At 42.4% G+C, this 21,007-nt stretch overlaps 1 protein-coding gene across 1 annotated transcript; it reads left to right on the top strand.

Moving 5' to 3' along the window:
• Nucleotides 1–11,547: 11,547 nt before the first annotated feature.
• Nucleotides 11,548–19,987, top strand: LOC115114369 (C-X-C chemokine receptor type 3-2-like). The gene is made up of 3 exons (XM_029642556.2): nucleotides 11,548–11,696; nucleotides 15,851–15,988; nucleotides 16,813–19,987. The coding sequence occupies exons 2-3, from the start codon at nucleotides 15,956–15,958 to the stop codon at nucleotides 17,920–17,922; spliced, it is 1,143 nt and encodes a 380-aa protein (XP_029498416.2). The 5' UTR covers nucleotides 11,548–11,696; nucleotides 15,851–15,955; the 3' UTR covers nucleotides 17,923–19,987.
• The last annotated feature ends 1,020 nt before the right edge of the window (nucleotides 19,988–21,007 follow it).

A 21,007-nucleotide genomic window follows, 5' to 3' on the forward strand; every position in this document is an offset into this window, starting at 1 on the left:
TTAATACTTTGTATCGCCACCAGCTGTAAGTCGCTTGGGGTATGTCTCTATCAGTTTTGCACATCGAGAGACTGAAATTTTTTCACATTCCTCCTTGCAAAACAGCTCGAGCTCAGTGAGGTTGGATGGAGAGCATTTGTGAACAGCAGTTTTCAGTTCTTTCCACAGATTCTCGATTGGATTCAGGTCTGGACTTTGACTTGGCCATTCTAACACCTGGATATGTTTATTTTTGAACCATTCCATTGTAGATTTTGCTTTATGTTTTGGATCATTGTCTTGTTGGAAGACAAATCTCCATCCCAGTCTCAGGTCTTTTGCAGTCTCCATCAGCTTTTCTTCCAGAATGGTCCTGTATTTGGCTCCATCCATCTTCCCATCAATTTTAACCATCTTCCCTGTCCCTGCTGAAGAAAAGCAGGCCCAAACCATGATGCTGCCACCACCATGTTTGACGGTGGGGATGGTGTGTTCAGGGTGATGAGCTGTGTTGCTTTTACACCAAACATAACATTTTGCATTGTTGCCAAAAAGTTCAATTTTGGTTTCATCTGACCAGAGCACCTTCTTCCACATGTTTGGTGTGTCTCCCAGGTGGCTTGTGGCAAACTTTAAATGACACTTTTTATGGATATCTTTAAGAAATGGCTTTCTTCTTGCCACTCTTCCATAAAGGCCAGATTTGTGCAATATACGACTGATTGTTGTCCTATGGATAGAGTCTCCCACCTCAGCTGTAGATCTCTGCAGTTCATCCAGAGTGATCATGGGCCTCTTGGCTGCATCTCTGATCAGTCTTCTCCTTGTATGAGCTGAAAGTTTAGAGGGACGGCCAGGTCTTGGTAGATTTTCAGTGGTCTGATACTCCTTCCATTTCAATATTATCGCTTGCACAGTGCTCCATGGGATGTTTAAAGCTTGGGAAATCTTTTTGTATCAAAATCCGGCTTTAAACTTCTTCACAACACTATCTCGGACCTGCCTGGTGTGTTCCTTGTTCTTCATGATGCTCTCTGCGCTTTTAACGGACCTCTGAGACTATCACAGTCCAGGTGCATTTATACGGAGACTTGATTACACACAGGTGGATTGTATTTATCATCATTAGTCATTTAGGTCAAGATCCTCACTGAACTTCTAGAGAGAGTTTGCTGCACTGAAAGTAAAGGGGCTGAATAATTTTGCACGCCCAATTTTTCAGTTTTTGAATTGTTAAAAAAGTTTGAAATATCCAATAAATGTCGTTCCACTTCATGATTGTGTCCCACTTGTTGATTCTTCACAAAAAAATACAGTTTTACATCTTTATGTTTGAAGCCTGAAATGTGGCAAAAGGTCGCAAAGTTCAAGGGGGCCGAATACTTTCGCAAGGCACTGTATATACTGTATTCTATACCATCTACTGCATCTTGCCTATGCCGTTCGGCCATCGCACATCCATATAGTTATATGTACATATTCTTATTCATTCCTTTACACTTGTGTGTATAAGGTAGTTGTTGTGAAATTGTTTGATTACTTGTTAGATATTACTGCACGGTCAGAACTAGAAGCACAAGCATTTCGCTACACTCGCATTAACATCTGCTAACCATGTGTATGTGACCAATAAAGTTTGATTTGATTTGAGAGGGATTTGAACAAGCTAGAAAGTATTCTTGAGGAAACATTCACACAATGGAGAGAGTTATTTAACATGTGAAAATAAAGATGAAATAGCGGAGGAACACCCCTTTTTGTTCAAGACTTTGAGCTACTCACTAACTCAACACGTACTCCCAGATACTTTCACAGACATGCTGGCAATCTGGCAGTGAAGTTATTGGATAGAGCCAAAATAGAAAGAATGGAGTGCAACCAACAGCTAAGGAACAATTCAAAGCAAGCAGTCCTCAAAGATATTGTGGAGAGAATGAACATTGTCTTGGATGAAGGCATAACGACACAAGTTGGATGGTGACAGGCCACCATACAATTGCTGGCTTCCTGATGCTTCCCCATGTCCTTGGGGAAGAGAGCACACTGTTTGTGAAGGAATTTTATAGCTGGACTCCTGATGCTTCCCTATCTCCTTGGGAGTTTTCTTTACGGGACTATTTGCAGTATTTAATGTATTGGCGTATGCTACATTCTTTTTCATTAAATGTTATAATATATTGTATTCATTTGAATACAATCTGATGTCACATTTACATTACATTTACATTTAAGTCATTTAGCAGACGCTCTTATCCAGAGCGACTTACAAATTGGTGCTTTCACCTTATGACATCCAGTGGAACAGCCACTTTACTATAGTGCATCTAAATCTTTTAAGGGGGGTGAGAAGGATTACTTTATCCTATCCTAGGTATTCCTTAAAGAGGTGGGGTTTCAGGTGTCTCCGGAAGGTGGTGATTGACTCCGCTGTCCTGGCGTCGTGAGGGAGTTTGTTCCACCATTGGGGGGCCAGAGCAGCGAACAGTTTTGACTGGGCTGAGCGGGAACTGTACTTCCTCAGTGGTAGGGAGGCGAGCAGGCCAGAGGTGGATGAACGCAGTGCCCTTGTTTGGGTGTAGGGCCTGATCAGAGCCTGGAGGTACTGAGGTGCCGTTCCCCTCACAGCTCCGTAGGCAAGCACCATGGTCTTGTAGCGGATGCGAGCTTCAACTGGAAGCCAGTGGAGAGAGCGGAGGAGCGGGGTGACGTGAGAGAACTTGGGAAGGTTGAACACCAGACGGGCTGCGGCGTTCTGGATGAGTTGTAGGGGTTTAATGGCACAGGCAGGGAGCCCAGCCAACAGCGAGTTGCAGTAATCCAGACGGGAGATGACAAGTGCCTGGATTAGGACCTGCGCCGCTTCCTGTGTGAGGCAGGGTCGTACTCTGCGGATGTTGTAGAGCATGAACCTACAGGAACGGGCCACCGCCTTGATGTTAGTTGAGAACGACAGGGTGTTGTCCAGGATCACGCCAAGGTTCTTAGCGCTCTGGGAGGAGGACACGATGGAGTTGTCAACCGTGATGGCGAGATCATGGAACGGGCAGTCCTTCCCCGGGAGGAAGAGCAGCTCCGTCTTGCCGAGGTTCAGCTTGAGGTGGTGATCCGTCATCCACACTGATATGTCTGCCAGACATGCAGAGATGCGATTCGCCACCTGGTCATCAGAGGGGGGAAAGGAGAAGATTAATTGTGTGTCGTCTGCATAGCAATGATAGGAGAGACCATGTGAGGTTATGACAGAGCCAAGGGACTTGGTGTATAGCGAGAATAGGAGAGGGCCTAGAACAGAGCCCTGGGGGACACCAGTGGTGAGAGCGCGTGGTGAGGAGACCGATTCTCGCCACGCCACCTGGTAGGAGCGACCTGTCAGGTAGGACGCAATCCAAGCATGGGCCGCGCCGGAGATGCCCAACTCGGAGAGGGTGGAGAGGAGGATCTGATGGTTCACAGTATTGAAGGCAGCCGATAGGTCTAGAAGGATGAGAGCAGAGGAGAGAGAGTTAGCTTTAGCAGTGCGGAGTGCCTCCGTGATACAGAGAAGAGCAGTCTCAGTTGAATGACTAGTCTTGAAACCTGACTGATTTGGATCAAGAAGGTCATTCTGAGAGAGATAGCGGGAGAGCTGGCCAAGGACGGCACGTTCAAGAGTTTTGGAGAGAAAAGAAAGAAGGGATACTGGTCTGTAGTCGTTGACATCGGAGGGATCGAGTGTAGGTTTTTTCAGAAGGGGTGCAACTCTCGCTCTCTTGAAGACGTGAGGGACGTAGCCAGCGGTCAGGGATGAGTTGATGAGCGAGGTGAGGTAAGGGAGAAGGTCACCGGAAATGGTCTGGAGAAGAGAGGAGGGGATAGGGTCAAGCGGGCAGGTTGTTGGGCGGCCGGCCGTCACAAGACGCGAGATGTCATCTGGAGAGAGAGGGGAGAAAGAGGTCAGAGCACAGGGTAGGGCAGTGTGAGCAGAACCAGCGGTGTCGTTTGACTTAGCAAACCAGGATCGGATGTCGTCGACCTTCTTTTCAAAATGGTTGACGAAGTCATCTGCAGAGAGGGAGGAGGGGGAGGGGAGGAGGATTCAGGAGGGAGGAGAAGGTGGCAAAGAGCTTCCTAGGGTTAGAGGCAGATGCTTGGAATTTAGAGTGGTAGAAAGTGGCTTTAGCAGCAGATACAGAGGAGGAAAATGTAGAGAGGAGGGAGTGAAAGGATGCCAGGTCCGCAGGAAGGCGAGTTTTCCTCCATTTCTGCTCGGCTGCCCGGAGCCCTGTTCTGTGAGCTCGCAATGAGTCGTCGAGCCACGGAGCGGGAGGGGAGGACCGAGCCGGCCTGGAGGATAGGGGACATAGAGAGTCAAAGGATGCAGAAAGGGAGGAGAGGAGGGTTGAGGAGGCAGAATCAGGAGATAGGTTTGGAGAAGGTTTGAGCAGAGGGAAGAGATGATAGGATGGAAGAGGAGAGAGTAGCGGGGGAGAGAGAGCGAAGGTTGGGACGGCGCGATACCATCCGAGTAGGGGCAGTGTGGGAAGTGTTGGATGAGAGCGAGAGGGAAAAGGATACAAGGTAGTGGTCGGAGACTTGGAGGGGAGTTGCAATGAGGTTAGTTCCAGAGGCTACCGGAGACCTGGAACTCCACGTGGGTCGTGCGCGCTGGGACCACCAGATTAGGGTGGCCGCGGCCACGCGGTGTGGAGCGTTTGTATGGTCTGTGCAGAGAGGAGAGAACAGGGATAGACAGACACATAGTTGACAGGCTACAGAAGAGGCTACGCTAATGCAAAGGAGATTGGAATGACAAGTGGACTACACGTCTCGAATGTTCAGAAAGTTGAGCTTACGTAGCAAGAATCTAATTGACTAAAATGATTAAAATGATACAGTACTGCTGAGGTAGGCTAGCTGGCAGTGGCTGCGGTGTTGACTTTGTAGGCTAGCTGGCAGTGGCTGCGTTGTTGACACTACACTAATCAAGTCGTTCAGTTGAGTGTAAAGTTTCTACAATGCTGCTATTCGGGGGCTAGCTGGCTAGCTAGCAGTGTTGATTACGTTACGTTGCGTTAAAAGAACGACAATAGCTGGCTAGCTAACCTAGAAAATCGCTCTAGACTACACAATTATCTTTGAAACAAAGACGGCTATGTAGCTAGCTATGTAGCTAGCTACGATCAAACAAATCACACCGTTGGGACTGTAATGAAATGAAATGAAAATGTGATACTACCTGTGGAGCGAAGCGGAATGCGACCGGAATGCGAAAGTTCTATTCAGTAGACGTTGGCTAGCTGTTGGCTAGCTAGGAGTGACTCCTACGTTAAGGACGACAAATAGCTGGCTAGCTAACCTCGGTAAATTAAGATAATCGCTCTAAGACTACACACTCTAAACTACACAATTATCTTGGATACGAAGACAGCAAAGACAACTATGTAGCTAGCTAACACTACACTAATCAAGTCGTTCAGTTGAGTGTGATAGTTACTACAGTGCTACGGTAGACGGTGAACTTTAGCTAGCTGGCTAGCTGCTGGGCAGATAGGAGGACGACGAAATACGATAATTACGCAATTATCTTTGATACAAAGACGGCTATGTAGCTAGCTAAGAAGAAATTGCTAAGATTAGACAAATCAAACCGTTGTACTATAATGAAATGTAATGAAAAGTTATACAACCTGCAGACCGAAGCAGACCGAAGCAGACCGATGCGACCGCTTGCTCCAACCCGGACCTCTAAATCCCTAGTATTGGCTTAGTCCATTCTTCAACACGCTTCTACTTGGTGGTGGAAAACAAAGCAGTACTTGCTCTGCATGATTTTGTGTATGCTATTGCAGCATTATCATTTTCATATGACATATGTTGGCTACTGTACCCAAAGTGTGACTGTACTTTCAAATGTATACAGGTGCAGATACTGAAAATGCCAGCCTTTTTCTTTTCTTTTTTACTTCAAAAACATGTCTAGGGAAACATTTTTTAAATATTATTTTGAGTATTAAAATTAGGCAGGCTGGAGGCAGTTCATTTATGTATAGAAATATTGTGAATATAATTTAATGAGACTTTTTGTCATTCCAGATAAAATGTTGTATGGCATGTCTCTTTTATCATGTTGAAGTTAGTACTGTACTTCTGGTTTGTCCCAGAACTCTTTGAGTGGTCCGCAATATTTGTATTTTGTATAGTCAATTGATGTATCTTTGCGGAGTGACACTTTAATAACATTTTCTAACTCTTCAAACTCTGATGTTCAGGGGTTTTCAAGAGGAAACACTAAAATAAAGGGTTCAAACGCTGATAGTGTTCAGGGGTTTTCAAGAGGAAACAACACTAAAATAAAGGGTTCAAACTCTGATAGTGTTCAGGGGTTTTCAAGAGGAAACAACACTAAAATAAAGGGTTCAAATTCTGCAGTAAACAGAACTCGTAACACCAAAAAAGGTTTCAATTCTGCACTAAGGGGGTGGTCTAAATTGACACAATTGTCGTCCGGGGCGGCAGGGTATCCTAGTGGTTAGAGCGTTGGACTAGTAACCAAAAGCTTGTAAGTTCAAATCCTTGAGCTGACAAGGTACAAATCTGTCATTCTGCCCCTGAACAGGCAGTTAACCCACTGTTCCTAGGCCATCATTAAAAATAGGAATTTGTTCTTAACTGACTTGCCTAGTAAAATAAAGGTTAAAAAAATAAATCCCTACTTCCTCTGGTGGACTCACTAAACACAAATGCATCTTTTGTAAATAATGTCTGAGTGTTGGAGTGTGCCCCTAGCTATCCATACATTTTAAAAACAAGAAAATGGTGTTGTCTGCTTTGCCCCTTTACCCCTTCCTACATGTACATATGACCTCAATTACCTCCACGAACCTGTTCCCCAACACATTGACTCTGTACCTGTGCCCCCTGTATATACTGTAGCCTCGTTATTGTTCTTTTATTGGGTTTATTTAGTCAATATTATCTTAACTCAATTTTTCTTAAAACTGCATTGTTGATTAAGGGTTTGTAAGCATTTCACGATAAGGTCTGCACCTGTTTTAGTCAGTGCATGTGACAAATACATTTTGATTTGATTAATATGCAGATTTTTAAAGGATTTATACTCTTACTTTTGATACTTAAGTATATTTAAAACCAAATACTTTTCGACTTTTACTCAAGTAGTATTTACTGGCTGACTTTCACTTTTACTTGAGTAACTTTCTATTAAGGAATCTATACTTTTACTCAAGTATGACAATTGGTTACTTTGTCCACCACTGGATTATTGACCACACAATAAGCCATATTTGAGTAATTTACATAACTTACATTACTAAGAATTGGCAGCTGCAGATATGGACAGTGCATGGGTGTTGAAAGTAGGCAAATTCGAGAAGGTCTAATTCATTTGAACATTCTTAATTTGAATTTGACTTTATCAACCAACAACAAGAGGCCTTTGTTTTGGAGCCTATTTCTTGTTTTGTGTTGGAGCCTAAATAAGAGGTAGGCCTACCTGTTAGACAAACACAATTCTAGTCTACTATTCATAGATTTTGTCAGCAAATTCCTTCAATCAACATGCACTCACTCCTTAAATATCTTGGTGTCAGTGAAGAGCTTGTTGTGTTAAATTAAAAACCAGTGCTAGAATTGAGGGAGTATGTGAGGGTATTATGGCTTTTGTTAAAGAAAATGGCTAAAAGCATAGACCTACGCCTTGTTAGCTTAAGTTTTGAATATAATTAAATGGACCTGATTATATTACAAAATTTTATAATGAAACTTTAGTCTGCAATGAGTTATGCTAGAAACAAGCTGTAAAACGCTGGGGAAAGACGTGACTGTAGGATATCTTTAGGATATCTTTGGTTTGTCTCTATGACATTCAGAGGCTGCGCTATAGCCTATAGCCGAGGAGAGAACCAATTTACTTTGCTTGGGAAGTAGTGTGATTCTGTCACTTTCAATTGACATTCAACATTTCAACAGAATATTAAACAACATAATAACTCTAAATCAGTCAGGAGCAAGCCAGGTAGTCGAAGAAGGAACAAAAATGAATTGTTTAGGCGATGTTACTATTATTTTAAGGCTATAGCTGCCCTTTAAGAAATCAATTGAAATCAATTTGTGACACGCTAGAGGCTGGCAAGAGCGCTCAACATTTCAACAACACACCAACAACAGCACTTCAACAACATGCTTATAAATGTTGCATTTAGGCTGAACAAATTAAATTAATTAAAAAGTATCGCTTAGAGTTAAATAATAATAAAGAAATCATCCCCGCATGATGCATTTAGCATCATATGATGCTGCGTTTTGTGTCAAATGATGCTGCGTTTTGCGCCATCTGATGCTGCGGTTTGCGTCAAATGATGCTGCGTTTTGAGTCATATGATGCTGCGTATTGAGTCATATGATGCTGCGTTTTGAGTCATATGATGCTGCGTATTGAGTCATATGATGCTGTGTTTTGAGTCATATGATGCTGCGTATTGTGTCAAATGATGCTGCGTTTTGAGTCATATGATGCTGCGTATTGAGTCAAATGATGCTGCGTTTTGAGTCATATGATGCTGCGTATTGTGTCAAATGATGCTGCGTTTTGAGTCATATGATGCTGCGTATTGTGTCAAATGATGCTGCGTTTTGAGTCATATGATGCTGCGTATTGTGTCAAATGATGCTGCGTTTTGCGCCATCTGATGCTGCGGTTTGCGTCAAATGATGCTGTGTTTTGCGTAATATGATGCTGCGTTTTGCGTCATATGATGCAAAATGCATCATACAGAGATGATTTCTGTATTTTGAAAGTTAAGTGTCTTGAAAACTTGATTGCTGACAAGCAAAACATTTTGGGACTATGTCAACAATGCACTAATGAAACAAATACCAAAATATACATTTTGGGTGGAATTTTCCTTTAAGGGGAAAGTCATCTAAAAGTAACTAGATTATTACTCAAATTATGTTACTGAGTTTGGGGTAGGTCAAAAGTTACGTTACTGATTACAGTTTTGGACAGGTAAGTAATAACTGTAATGGATTAGATTTAGAAAGTAACCTACCCAACCCTGGCTATTAACGGATTCAAAGTGAGGTCGTTTTTATTGAGCTCAGATTTGTCAGTGTCAAAGTAACCTGTCATTTCAATCATTTGGTATGAAAAAAGATTTGGAAAGATTTCCAGTCATTTAAATTAGAATTGCATGAAGTGTGTTTATGTAAGGCTATTTTTCCTGGGCCCTAGGCTACTAAAAATAGTCCCCATGTGTGCAACTTCTGTAAGCGCCTCTACTCTACCTCTCCATGCCAACACGCAAATGCAATGACATGCATGCAATGTTTTATTATAAAGGTACCTCAGAGCACCCCAGGTCACCCCCATCTCGCTTCACTTTTTGTTCCGGCACCTCCCAATTAAAAAATTAAGCACTGAACAAGGTAGTCTAGACTCTAGCTAACCACCAGTTACTAAAATATCCACACAAGCCACTAGCCAGCCAGCCATATACCATGAGTTAGAAGATTATGAGTATTAGGCTATAGTATGACTTTAGTGAGCATTGAAGATAAATCACAATCAGTAAAAAAATATTGAGCTAGCTAACTAGCCGATTCAAATCAATCATTAACATCAATGACCAGCTTATAGCCTACCCTCTTTTCCTGATGTCAATCGTGTCTTTGGGAGGCACTGTAACCATAGCAGCTGGAAGTAGAGGTGCTGAAGGTGCTACAGCACCCCTTGATTAATCAGAATAATATATATATATACTTTTTTTAATCGCACCAAATTAGTACACTGGGCCTTTATTACTCCTATATGAGCAGACAAAAATAGTCATCAGCAGTGTGGGGAGAAAAGATTCTACACCCCCACCCGAAATATCTTCCCTCTGCCATAACTGTAACTAGCTTGCTTACGATTAGTGATTGTAAGTGAGGGTGTTGTTGCAGAAATAATCAGTTCTATTCTAAAATTAAAAATGTAAGTAGATTTTCTTTAAAATAAGGGGGGAGTGCCCTTTTTTTCATTTTGAGCACTTGCCCCCTGAAAGGTCTGTGCATGGCTCTGTGCACAGCTCATAGTACTACCCTTTCAATAGGATGATAAATGAGAACTCAGCTGTGCAACATCTGTGAGGGCTTTTCTGAGGTGAGTTTTTGTCGCGCGTCACTGAAACCAATTAGAGCAGGAGCATGCGGTGGCCTCTTTCATACTCCCTCTGACTCATTCTAAATATATTTTCGCTAAAAGGCTCTCTGTGTGGCCTTATCCGTCTCACTACTGTTTGTGGAGATATGCTCTGATAAAGGTCGACTGACTGGAACTGACTGGAATTGACTGGAATTGTGCATTTGACTGGAAGTTTGCAGTGACTTTTTCGTCTTTCTCCATGAAATTGTGAAATCTTACACTCTTGTGTGTGCAATGTAGTTGCTTTCTGGTTGGTTTCCTGAAACAAATAGTAGTCTATGTTAATAGACTATAAGATCAAGTGAAAAGGTTTCCCTCAATTGGATAGAAAAGAAACGCCCAGTCTGAGAGCTTTAAAGATTTTCAAACAAGATTTGCATAATCCCCTTTAAAAACTTTACTTATGACTAATAACACCAACGAATTACCCACTAATATAATAAGAAAGTTATTTCCCAATATACCTTGAATAGTTTACCAAAACATACTTTGTACATGATCTTACTCTCAATGCCCAACAATCTGTTGCTTTTTTCCATTGACTAACATCACACCTCTCATACAGCCCTGTGAGTCACAGAGTGTAGAGGAAGGAAACAGCAGCTCGGAAGTTGCACAATAATAGTATAAGCCACCACTCCAAACCGTAACAACCTCAACATGCTGTAATGTCCCTTTCAAATTCAGCCTTGTCTCTGCACAAATTCAGCCTTGTCTCTGCACAAATTCAGCCTGGTCTTTGAACAAGTTCTAATGTTGTGTATGCTATGTAATGAGTTTTATTAAGATTAAGAGCAAAGGTATTGCATGTATTTTCAGACTTTTGCTTCTTCCATTTGTGCTCCTGTTTAGTGCCTCTACATACCCCCCCCCCCCCCCTTTGTAATATTGACCTCACAACCCAGAGTAAAAACCTTGTAGCGTCTTTATTCTTTAGGCAAGTGAATAAAGAAGACCTGACAGCTCCACCACCTAACGTCATTTACTTGAACACCCATGACATCCATCCACATCTGAATAAACTGAATTGCACAAAAAAGTATCTATGTGGATTGAGATCGTTACCCTCAGTTAGAGGTTGTTGTTACACATGGTGACATGCTATTTTGATACCCCAGCTGTGGTAAAATAAATCAATAAATAAGGTGTGACATTTTCTTCACACTGATGGTCACTACATAGTGTAGTTGTGGACAGAAAAATTAACATTTCCTTGCCCCTGGATAATAGTTGCTTTATGACTATTTACGATCTCGCCATCTGAATAAGGCCAGATTCTAGATAACAGATTTACATGCAGTATCTATGTTTAAGGGAAATAGTGAGTAAACCAGTAAATCGTATAAGTAGCTGATCTATTCCAGTTCCCTGGGGCGTTGCATGGGTGACACAGTGTGAAACCACATCAGAGGTAACTCTGTGACCTGAAACAGAGGTACATCTTCTTCCTCACCTAACTGCAAGTGATATCAAACCTGCTCAATCTCCTCTGGGGTCCAGGTCCCCAACACGTCAACACTCTGACAGTGAGCAGGTAAGAGGCTTTTACATCAGTAATGATATAATACAACATCTTTGCATTTAGTTATGTGTAAAGACTAACAGTTTGTTCTATGCTAGACACTATTTTTCACTATCCTGTTTTTGCAACGGTTCCACAGTGGGGAATATCTTTAGAATGATTTTCATGCTCTTGGAGACTGTATCGGAGCCTGTATCGCACTGCCGCAAGGTTTAGAAATAACTGGATATCAATGTGAGCTCAGAGAAATGCTTACAGAAATCAAAGCATGTCTGATTGTATCCAGCCAACAGATTCATATCCACAAACAATGCAAATGTTTGTCTGGTTTTAGTCACAGTAAACAGGGTCAAAACACACAGTACAGACTCCTGAATAACTCCTGAAAAACACATATTTCACTTCCCCAGATGGGGCAAGTTCAAAACATTTCCCAATATTATGGGAACGTGTATCAGACATTGTAACGGCTGTCATAGGTTGAAGAAGGTGAAGAGGACCAAGGTGCAGCGTGGTACATGTTCATGGTAGATTTAATAAAGAAGCTGAACACTAGAACAAAAAACCACAAAGCGGAACAAACGAAACCGTGGTGCAGACACACAAAGACAGAAAACAACTACCCACAAACACAGGTGGGAACAGGCTACCTAAGTATGGTTCTCAGAGACAACGATTGCTAGCTGCCTCTGATTGGGAACCATACCAGGCCAAACACATAGAAATACAAAACCTAGACTACAAAACATAGAATGCCAACTCACGCCCTGACCAAACTAAAACAGAGACATAAAAAAGGAACTAAGGTCAGAAAGTGACAGACATTCAGTCTTTCTGTACTCAATTAGACTGCCAAGAAGTCAGAGATTTGTATATCTGTCTCTGCATCTATTACACGCATAGACATTTAAATACACTTTTACTCTATGTTTTGTGTGTGTTTTGTCTTCGAATGTAGGCTACTACACTGCACATAAAACATACAGTGCATACGGAAAGTAATTCAGTCCCCTTGACTTTTTCTACATTTTGTTACGTTACAGCCTTATTCTAAAATGGATTACATAGTTTTTTCCCCTCATCAATCTATACACAGTACCCGATAATTACAAAGCAAAAACTGATTTTTAGAAATTTTAAGAAAATGTATTAATATATATATAGAGTGGGGAAAAAAGCATTTAGTCAGCCACCAATTGTGCAAGTTCATAGGTACACTTCAACTATGACAGACAAAATGAGAAAAAAAAATCCAGAAAATCACATTGTAGGATTTTTAATGAATTTACTTGCAAATTGTAGTGGAAAATAAGTATTTGGTCAATAACAAAAGTTTATCTCAATACTTTGTTATATACCCTTTGTTGGCAATGACAGGGATCAAACGTTTTCTGTACATCTTCACAAGGTTTTCACACACTGTTGCTGGTATTTTGGCCAATTCCTCCATGCAGATCTCCTCTAGAGCAGTGATGTTTTGGGGCTGTTGCTGGGCAACACGGACTTTCAACTCCCTCCAAAGATTTTCTATGGGGTTGAGATCTGGAGACTGGCTAGGCCACTCCAGGACCTTGAAATGCTTCTTGCGAAGCCACTCCTTCGTTGCTCGGGCAGTGTGTTTGGGATCATTGTCATGTGGAAAGACCCAGCCACGTTTCATCTTCAATGCCCTTGCTGATGGAAGGAGGTTTTCACTCAAAATCTCACAATACATGGCCCCATTCATTCTTTCCTTTACATGGATCAGTCGTCCTGGTCCCTTTGCAGAAAAACAGCCCCAAAGCATGATGTTTCCACCACCATGCTTCACAGTAGGTATGGTGTTCTTTGGATGCAACTCAGCATTCTTTGTCCTCCAAACACGACGAGTTGAGTTTTTACCAAAAAGTTATATTTTGGTTTCATCTGACCATATGACATTCTCCCAATCTTCTTCTGGATCATCCAAATGCTCTCTACCAAACTTCAGATGGGCCTGGACATGTACTGGCTTAAGCAGGGGGACACGTCTGGCACTGCAGGATTTGAGTCCCTGGCGGCGTAGTGTGTTACTGATGGTAGGCTTTGTTACTTTGGTCCCAGCTCTCTGCAGGTCATTCACTAGGTCCCCCCATGTGGTTCTGGGATTTTTGCTCACCGTTCTTGTGATCAGTTTGACCCCACGGGGTGAGATCTTGCGTGGAGCCCCAGATCGAGGGAGATTATCAGTGGTCTTGTATGTCTTCCATTTCCTAATAATTGCTCCCACAGTTGATTTCTTCAAACCAAGCTGCTTACCTATTGCAGCTTCAGTCTTCCCAGCCTGGTGCAGGTCTACAATTTTGTTTCTGGTGTCCTTTGACAGCTCTTTGATCTTGGCCATAGTGGAGTTTGGAGTGTGACTGTTTGAGGTTGTGGACAGGTGTCTTTTATACTGATAACAAGTTCAAACAGGTGCCATTAATACAGGTAACGAGTGGAGGACAGAGGAGCCTCTTAAAGAAGAAGTTACAGGTCTGTGAGAGCCAGAAATCTTGCTTGTTTGTAGGTGACCAAATACTTATTTTCCACCATAATTTGCAAATAAATTCATTAAAAATCCTACAATGTAATTTTCTGGATTTTTTCTCTCTAATTTTGTCTGTCATAGTTGAAGTGTACCTATGATGAAAATTACAGGCCTCTCTCATCTTTTTAAGTGGGAGAACTTCCACAATTGGTGGCTGACTAAATACGTTTTTGCCCCACTGTATATATATATATATCACCTTCACATAAGGATTCAGACCCTTTACTCAGTACTTTGTAGAAGCACCTTTGGCAGTGATTACAGCCTCTCTGTCAGGTTGGATGGGGAACGTCACTGCACAACTATTTTCAGGTCTCTCCAGAGATGTTCGATCGGGTTTACGTCTGGGCTCTGGCTGGGCCACTCAAGGAAATTCAGAGACTTGTCCTAAAGCCACTCCTGCATTGTCTTGGCTATTTGCTTAGGGTCGTTGTCCTGTTGGAAGGTGAACCTTCGCCCCAGTCTATGGTCCTGAGAGCGCTGGACCAGGTTTTCACCAAGGATCTCCTTGTACTTTGCTCCATTCATCTTTCGCTCGATCCTGACTAGTCTCCCAGTTCATGCCGCTGAAAAACATCCCCACAGCATGAATCTGCCACCACCATGCTTCACCGTAGGGATGGTGACAGGTATCCTCCAGACGTGACACATGGTATTCAGGCCAAAGAGTTCAATCTTGGTTTCATCAGACCAGAGAATCTTCTTTATCTTGGTCTGATTCCTTTAGATGCCATTTGGCAAACTCCAAGCGGGCTGTCATGTATCTTTTACTTAAGAGTGGCTTCCGTCTGGCCACTACCATAAAGGCCTGATTGGTGGAGTGCTGCAGAGATGGTTGTCCTTCTGGAAGGTTCTCCCATCTCCACAGAGGAACTCTGGAGCTTTGTCAGAGTGACCATCGGGTTCTTGGTCACCTCCCTGACCAAGGCCCTTCTCCCCCAATTGCTCAGTTTGGCCTGATCGGCCAGCTCTAGGAAGAGTCTTGGTGGAAGAAGTTTGGTGGAGGCCACTGTGTTCTTGGGGACCTTCAATGCTGCAGAAATGTTTTGGTACCCTACAATCCTGTCTCCGAGCTCTACGGACAATTCCTTCGATCCTATTGCTTGGATTTTGCTCTGACATGCACTGTCAACTGTGGGACCTTATATAGATCTGTGTGTGCCTTTCCAAATCATTTCCAATCAATTGAATTTACCACAGGTTTAGAAACATCTCAAGGATGATCTCATAGAAAAGGGTCTGAATACTTATGCAAATAAGGTATTTCTATTTGTTATTTTGGATACATTTGCAAACATTTCTAAAAACCTGTTTTGCTTTGTCATGATGGGTTATTGTGTGTAGATTGCTTTAGAACAAGGCTGTAACTTAACAAAATGTTTCCGTATGCACTGTATGTACAGTACATGTGCAATGTACTACATATTGCTAATATACGCCAGAAATAACAGCTAGAGATAGACAGAGAAATGTTTTTCTAGTTATGCACTGTCTCTTCGATATGTCACAATCCCCATTGGACACAGTCCCCGGTTCCTAACAGCTGTCTTTGAATAGATGTGCTTGGCCTAAAATATGAGAGGATTTGGTTCCTTAATTGCTAACTTCTCCTTTTTAGTTGGTTCAGAGTGGCAAAAGAAGAGAGGAACGCGGGTGAGACTACGAGAAGAGTGTCCTGAGTCTGTGAAGGTGTTTCAGGTGTTCCTCTGTTTCGTTGGTAACAATGGATCACGTCAAGGCAACCGCAGATTACTATGTGAGTAACGGTCTTGTTATGCCACATACTAATAAATGTAGTTCTTTATGACTTCAAGAGCAATAGATGGTGCAATAAATAATTGGGACTAGCAGACAAAAAAAAGTATTAGCCAAATAAGTCAAATAAGAAATTATATTTTACAACAACATGGTTAGTCAAGAATATAACAGAATAAAAAAATATATGACAATGAATAACAATCTGTACATGAATACTTTAATTTTAAAACAATGATTAGAGAGTCTGAGGCCATTTAAAATATTGTTCAAAATCATAGAAGCTACTAGTGTAGGATCTTAATTTGATCATGCTTTTGTTGCTGAGAATTTTCCTGCACCACAGGAAATGCAGATAAGCTTTGGAATTTACATAAATTCACTGAAAACGTACACTAACACACGGTTATATTAACATTACTTTTCATGGAGACTACTTTTGTCCAGCTAATAGCCTAACCACTGATCAAGTAACATTATGGACTAAATGTTCATATCAGGTCGCTTCAGGACTATTTAGCTGTGACTATATAGGTCAAATTAAGATCTGTAACAGGTACACACATCTGTATGAATTTAGCACTGCATCATCTTGAGTTTAGTCAGAGATACAAATGCATTCTGTCCTATGAGGAGAATCCAGGGCCTGTATCCATAAAGGGTCTCAGAGTAGCAGTGCTGATCTAGGGTCAGTTTGACCTTTTAGATCATAATGAACAAGATTATATGGGCAGGGGGAATGCTTTATGCATACGGACCCAGAACATTGTTGTAGTTAGCTAATTTTCCTTCCTCTCACTCTCTTTTCCTCTCCTATGTCTCCAGATATATGAAGACAGCTACAACTATTCATCTGAAATAGGCAGTAGCCAATCCAGTGGCGTGCCCTGCAACGAGGATGGCATCATGGACTTCACCCGGAGCTACTCCCCTGTGGTCTACAGCCTGGTGTTTGTGCTGGCGCTGGTGGGTAACATCCTGGTGCTGTGTGTGCTGATGCGCTACCGCACCTCTCAGACAGGTGGGACCTGCTCCTTCTCCCTCACCGACACCTTCCTGCTCCACCTGGCCGTGTCCGACCTCCTGCTGGCCCTCACGCTGCCACTGTTCGCCGTCCAGTGGGCCCACCAGTGGGTGTTCGGCATGGCCGCCTGCAAGATTTCCGGAGCCCTGTTCTCTCTGAACCGCTACAGCGGCATCTTGTTCCTGGCCTGCATCAGCTTCGACCGCTACCTGGCCATTGTCCACGCCATCAGCACCAGCTGGAAACGCAACACCTGCCATGCCCAGATTGCCTGTGCCCTCATCTGGACAGTGTGCTTTGGCCTGAGTGGGGTGGACATCGCCTTTAGACAGGTGGTGGAGATGGAAGTGGGGCGCTCTGGGGATCATCAGGGCCTGCTGGTGTGCCAGACGGTGTTCCCCCACAGCTCAGTGCAGTGGCAGGTGGGGATGCCGCTAGTCAACTTGGTGCTGGGTTTTGGGCTGCCCCTGCTTGTCATGCTCTACTGCTACATCCGTATCTTCCGCTCCCTTTGCAACGCCTCGCGCCGCCAGAAGAGGAAGTCCCTTCACCTCATCATCTCCCTGGTGTCCATGTTTGTGCTCTGCTGGGCGCCCTACAACTCCTTCCAATTGGCCGAAAGCCTGAAGAAGCTGTGCGTGATTAGTGGAGGCTGCCAGTTTGACCGCACGGTGGACATAGGGATCCTGGTGTCTGAGAGCATGGGCCTGTCACACTGTGCCCTGAACCCGCTGCTGTACGGCTTTGTGGGGGTGAAGTTTAGGAGGGAGCTGACCAGAATGTGTAAGGGGCTGCTGGGACAGAGGTTCTATCCAGGGATGAAGGAATGGGGAGGACAGAGGAAAACACGGAGGCCCACTAGGTCCTTCAGCTCAGCAGAGAGTGAGAACACCCACTCTGTCATGGCGTGAGCCAGCCACGTGCACAGATAGGGGTCTACCTGTGCCCGAGCACCCTTTTGTTGTTGTTCTGAACCCACAAGTCATCGTAAAGTTGTCAAGTTCACCACCCCCAACCCCCCATCCCATTGGTCTGCCCTGCACAGAGCTTGCGTGTGCCTGGTATCCAAACATGCATGGCTTGAAATGCAGTCACCGGTCGAGTCTGTGTAGCAAGCTACCTAGTTTAAATATCAACAGTACTGCCACAGCAGCATAACATTTGATCTACATCATCATCAATATTTGGTTTGGCCTACATAGCCTTCGAGCAGCAGAGAGGCAGAAGACATAGAGAGGAGCAGCTGCATTCAGGCTGTACGACCCTCTGACCCAACTCAATCCCTTCATCAGTCAGGTGTTGCACATGTGTGTCAGGGCAGCAGCAACACAGGTAGTCTAGGCTTTAGCTAACCACCATATACTAAAATATCCACACAAGCCACCAGCCAACCAACCATATACTTACTATAGCATGAGTTAGAAGAGTATGAATATTATAGTATATTATGAAGTTATGATTTAAGAGCATTGAAGAGAATCACAAAAAATGCTAGTTAACTATCAGATTTACATCAATCATCAACACAATGATCAGCTGATAGCCTATCCTCTTTACCCGATGTCAGTCATGTTTAGGAGGCACTTTAAATATATAGGTTTATGTTTGTGTTTTTTTAGGTAGTATGTTATACATTTAGAGATATCATTTTTTAAAAGGTGGTTGTCACTAGTTACCACAGGCACAAAGTCAAAATTGGCTATAATGTAAAAATTCATGAAAACAAATATTAGCTTTTTGGTCTTAATTTAAGGTTAGGGTTAGGCATAAGGTTAGCAGTGTGGTTAGGGGTAAGGTTAGGTTTAAAATCAGATTTGAAGAAGATAAATTGTAGAAATAGGCGGAGTCTAGCCATAATTATGGATTTGTGGCTCTGGTAACTAGTGAGGACCGTGAAAGGTCTGTGCATCACGGCCCAGGTGAGAGCCTGGAGAGAGGGAGAAAGAGAGAGAGAGGGAGCGGGGGATGTGGAGACTGACAGAAAAAGAGAGGAAGAGAGAATACAAGTCAAAAAGGGGACAGGTAATATTGAACTAGTGGGTGCTGAAAAGAGGGAACACAAATTGTTTATTGTGAAAATGACAAAATGGGAAAGAAATACAGATGTGCACATTGTGTCAAAGTGAGGAAAAAAACGTATGTTATTTTGTTGTGATTCGTTCCTCTGGTGCTTCCTGATAGTGGCCCTGCTCCTACTGTAATAGGTCAAAATTATGGTGCTTTTAAAGACAACACATTCTCAGGGAGGACATTTTTCATATAGTAGCCTATTTTCACTCTTCTTGTAATTTTGGTTAATGAAATTCTACTGTCCAACCAATCGTATAGCCTTCCAAGTTAAAACCCCATCTGCCTCTCGTGTGACCATGTTATCCCATCTGCCTCTAGTGGTGTGACCATGTTAACCCCATCTGCCTCTAGTGTGAGCAGCAAAGACTGCATAATATGAAGGTGAGCAGTGAACAATTTCTCAAGCTGTTTAGTTTCCTGATAAGTTGATGACTATAATTTCAAGGAACTGGATCATTTCTTGCAAAATATATTTTTTTAAATGTATGAAACCTACTTCCTCAAAAGGGCCAAGTCATCACTATATGTGTTACTCATATGTTGCCTTGTGTTTTTGAAGGCAGCAAATACTTATACATTTCAAATCCTCGCAGCAATAGTTTTTTCTTTGTTTGATTGCTTCATTTTTTCACTTGTTTTAGAGGGGAAACAAAGGTGTTAAGTAAGTCATGACAGACATGCAGCTTTACTTATGGCAAATGTTCACATGTTCTTTGGTACCAGACTGTTATTCAACATTTTCTAATTCACTTCTTTAGATGAGATTGTTATACATCAGTCAGCACAACACATATGTACATAGGATTGTATACATGTATTTCTATGTTGTAGAAATCTTAGGAAGTAGAATAAAACATTGGGGGAAATGCACTTTTGATATATCAATAAATAAATTATATGCAAATATCTTGTTACGTTTCTAGATATTTTTGGCTATACAACATTTCAAGGTTAATTTATCTGCATTAATGTAGCCAGTATCAGGAAACATTCAATAAGCACTTACAAAAAAAGGCCAATCTCGCCATCTGGTGGACAATGTATAAAAAATGTATGATTTATTCCTTTCCTTATTCTCTTAATCTGTAGGATACTTTATCTCTACTTTGAAACAACCTGGCAGGTGAAAACAAATTCCCAGGTCATTTAACCTCAGAACATTTAGATTTATTCTGTATGTAAATCCGAGACACACATGTTATGTTTGGTATGGGTACCAGTGGAGGCTCCTCAGAGGAGAAAGGGGAGGACCATCCTCAGGGAATTTTATACAAATAAAACATTTCAAAAGTTGTCCTTTTTAGATAAAACTACACTAAATATATTCACATGTCACCAAATAATGTATTAAAACACAATGTTTTGCAATGAAGGTCTACAGTATCCTCAACACCACTCTGTAGGGTAGCACCATCGTGTAGCCGGAGGACAGCTAGCTTCCGTCTTCCATAGACTTACACAGTAATCATGACAACTAACGGAGGATGTCCTCCAACCTATCAGAGCTCTTGCTGCATGAATGAGAAGCCCCTGACTGCAGTGTGCAGTTCAGGGCCGGGCTCAATGTGGACGGAGTCAAACTCGTTTAAACTGAAACCTTCCCCTCTCCGTCAAGGTCACCCAAGTTGAGGTAAATGTCGGTATCAACGTCAACTAAAGCGAATCTTAATCGAACCTAATCAACATGGATCAAATTAAAAATCGTGGAAGTAAGTGAGATTGTAATTATGCATAATGTACTTTGTAATATTCTTGTATACCAGTGCAGTGGTATATTTTTAATATGGCCAACTACTACACTGATATTAGCATAGTGTTAATTATCACCTTTTATTTTATTTACCATTATTTAACTAGGCAAGTCAGTGAAGAACAAATTCTTATTTTCAATGACAGCCTAGGAACAGTGGGTTAAATGCCTGTTCA

Source organism: Oncorhynchus nerka, linkage group LG3 (assembly GCF_034236695.1).
Source record: "Oncorhynchus nerka isolate Pitt River linkage group LG3, Oner_Uvic_2.0, whole genome shotgun sequence".
In the NCBI taxonomy this organism is placed as follows: Eukaryota; Metazoa; Chordata; class Actinopteri; order Salmoniformes; family Salmonidae; genus Oncorhynchus; species Oncorhynchus nerka.

What these genes read in the sequence shown, in the direction of transcription:
- LOC115114369 (XM_029642556.2), top strand. Translation starts at nt 15,956, where the DNA reads ATGGATCACGTCAAGGCAACCGCAGATTACTAT. An exon ending in AGGCAACCGCAGATTACTAT is followed by an intron (nt 15,989 to 16,812) that starts GTGAGTAACGGT and finishes CTATGTCTCCAG; the next exon opens with ATATATGAAGACAGCTACAA.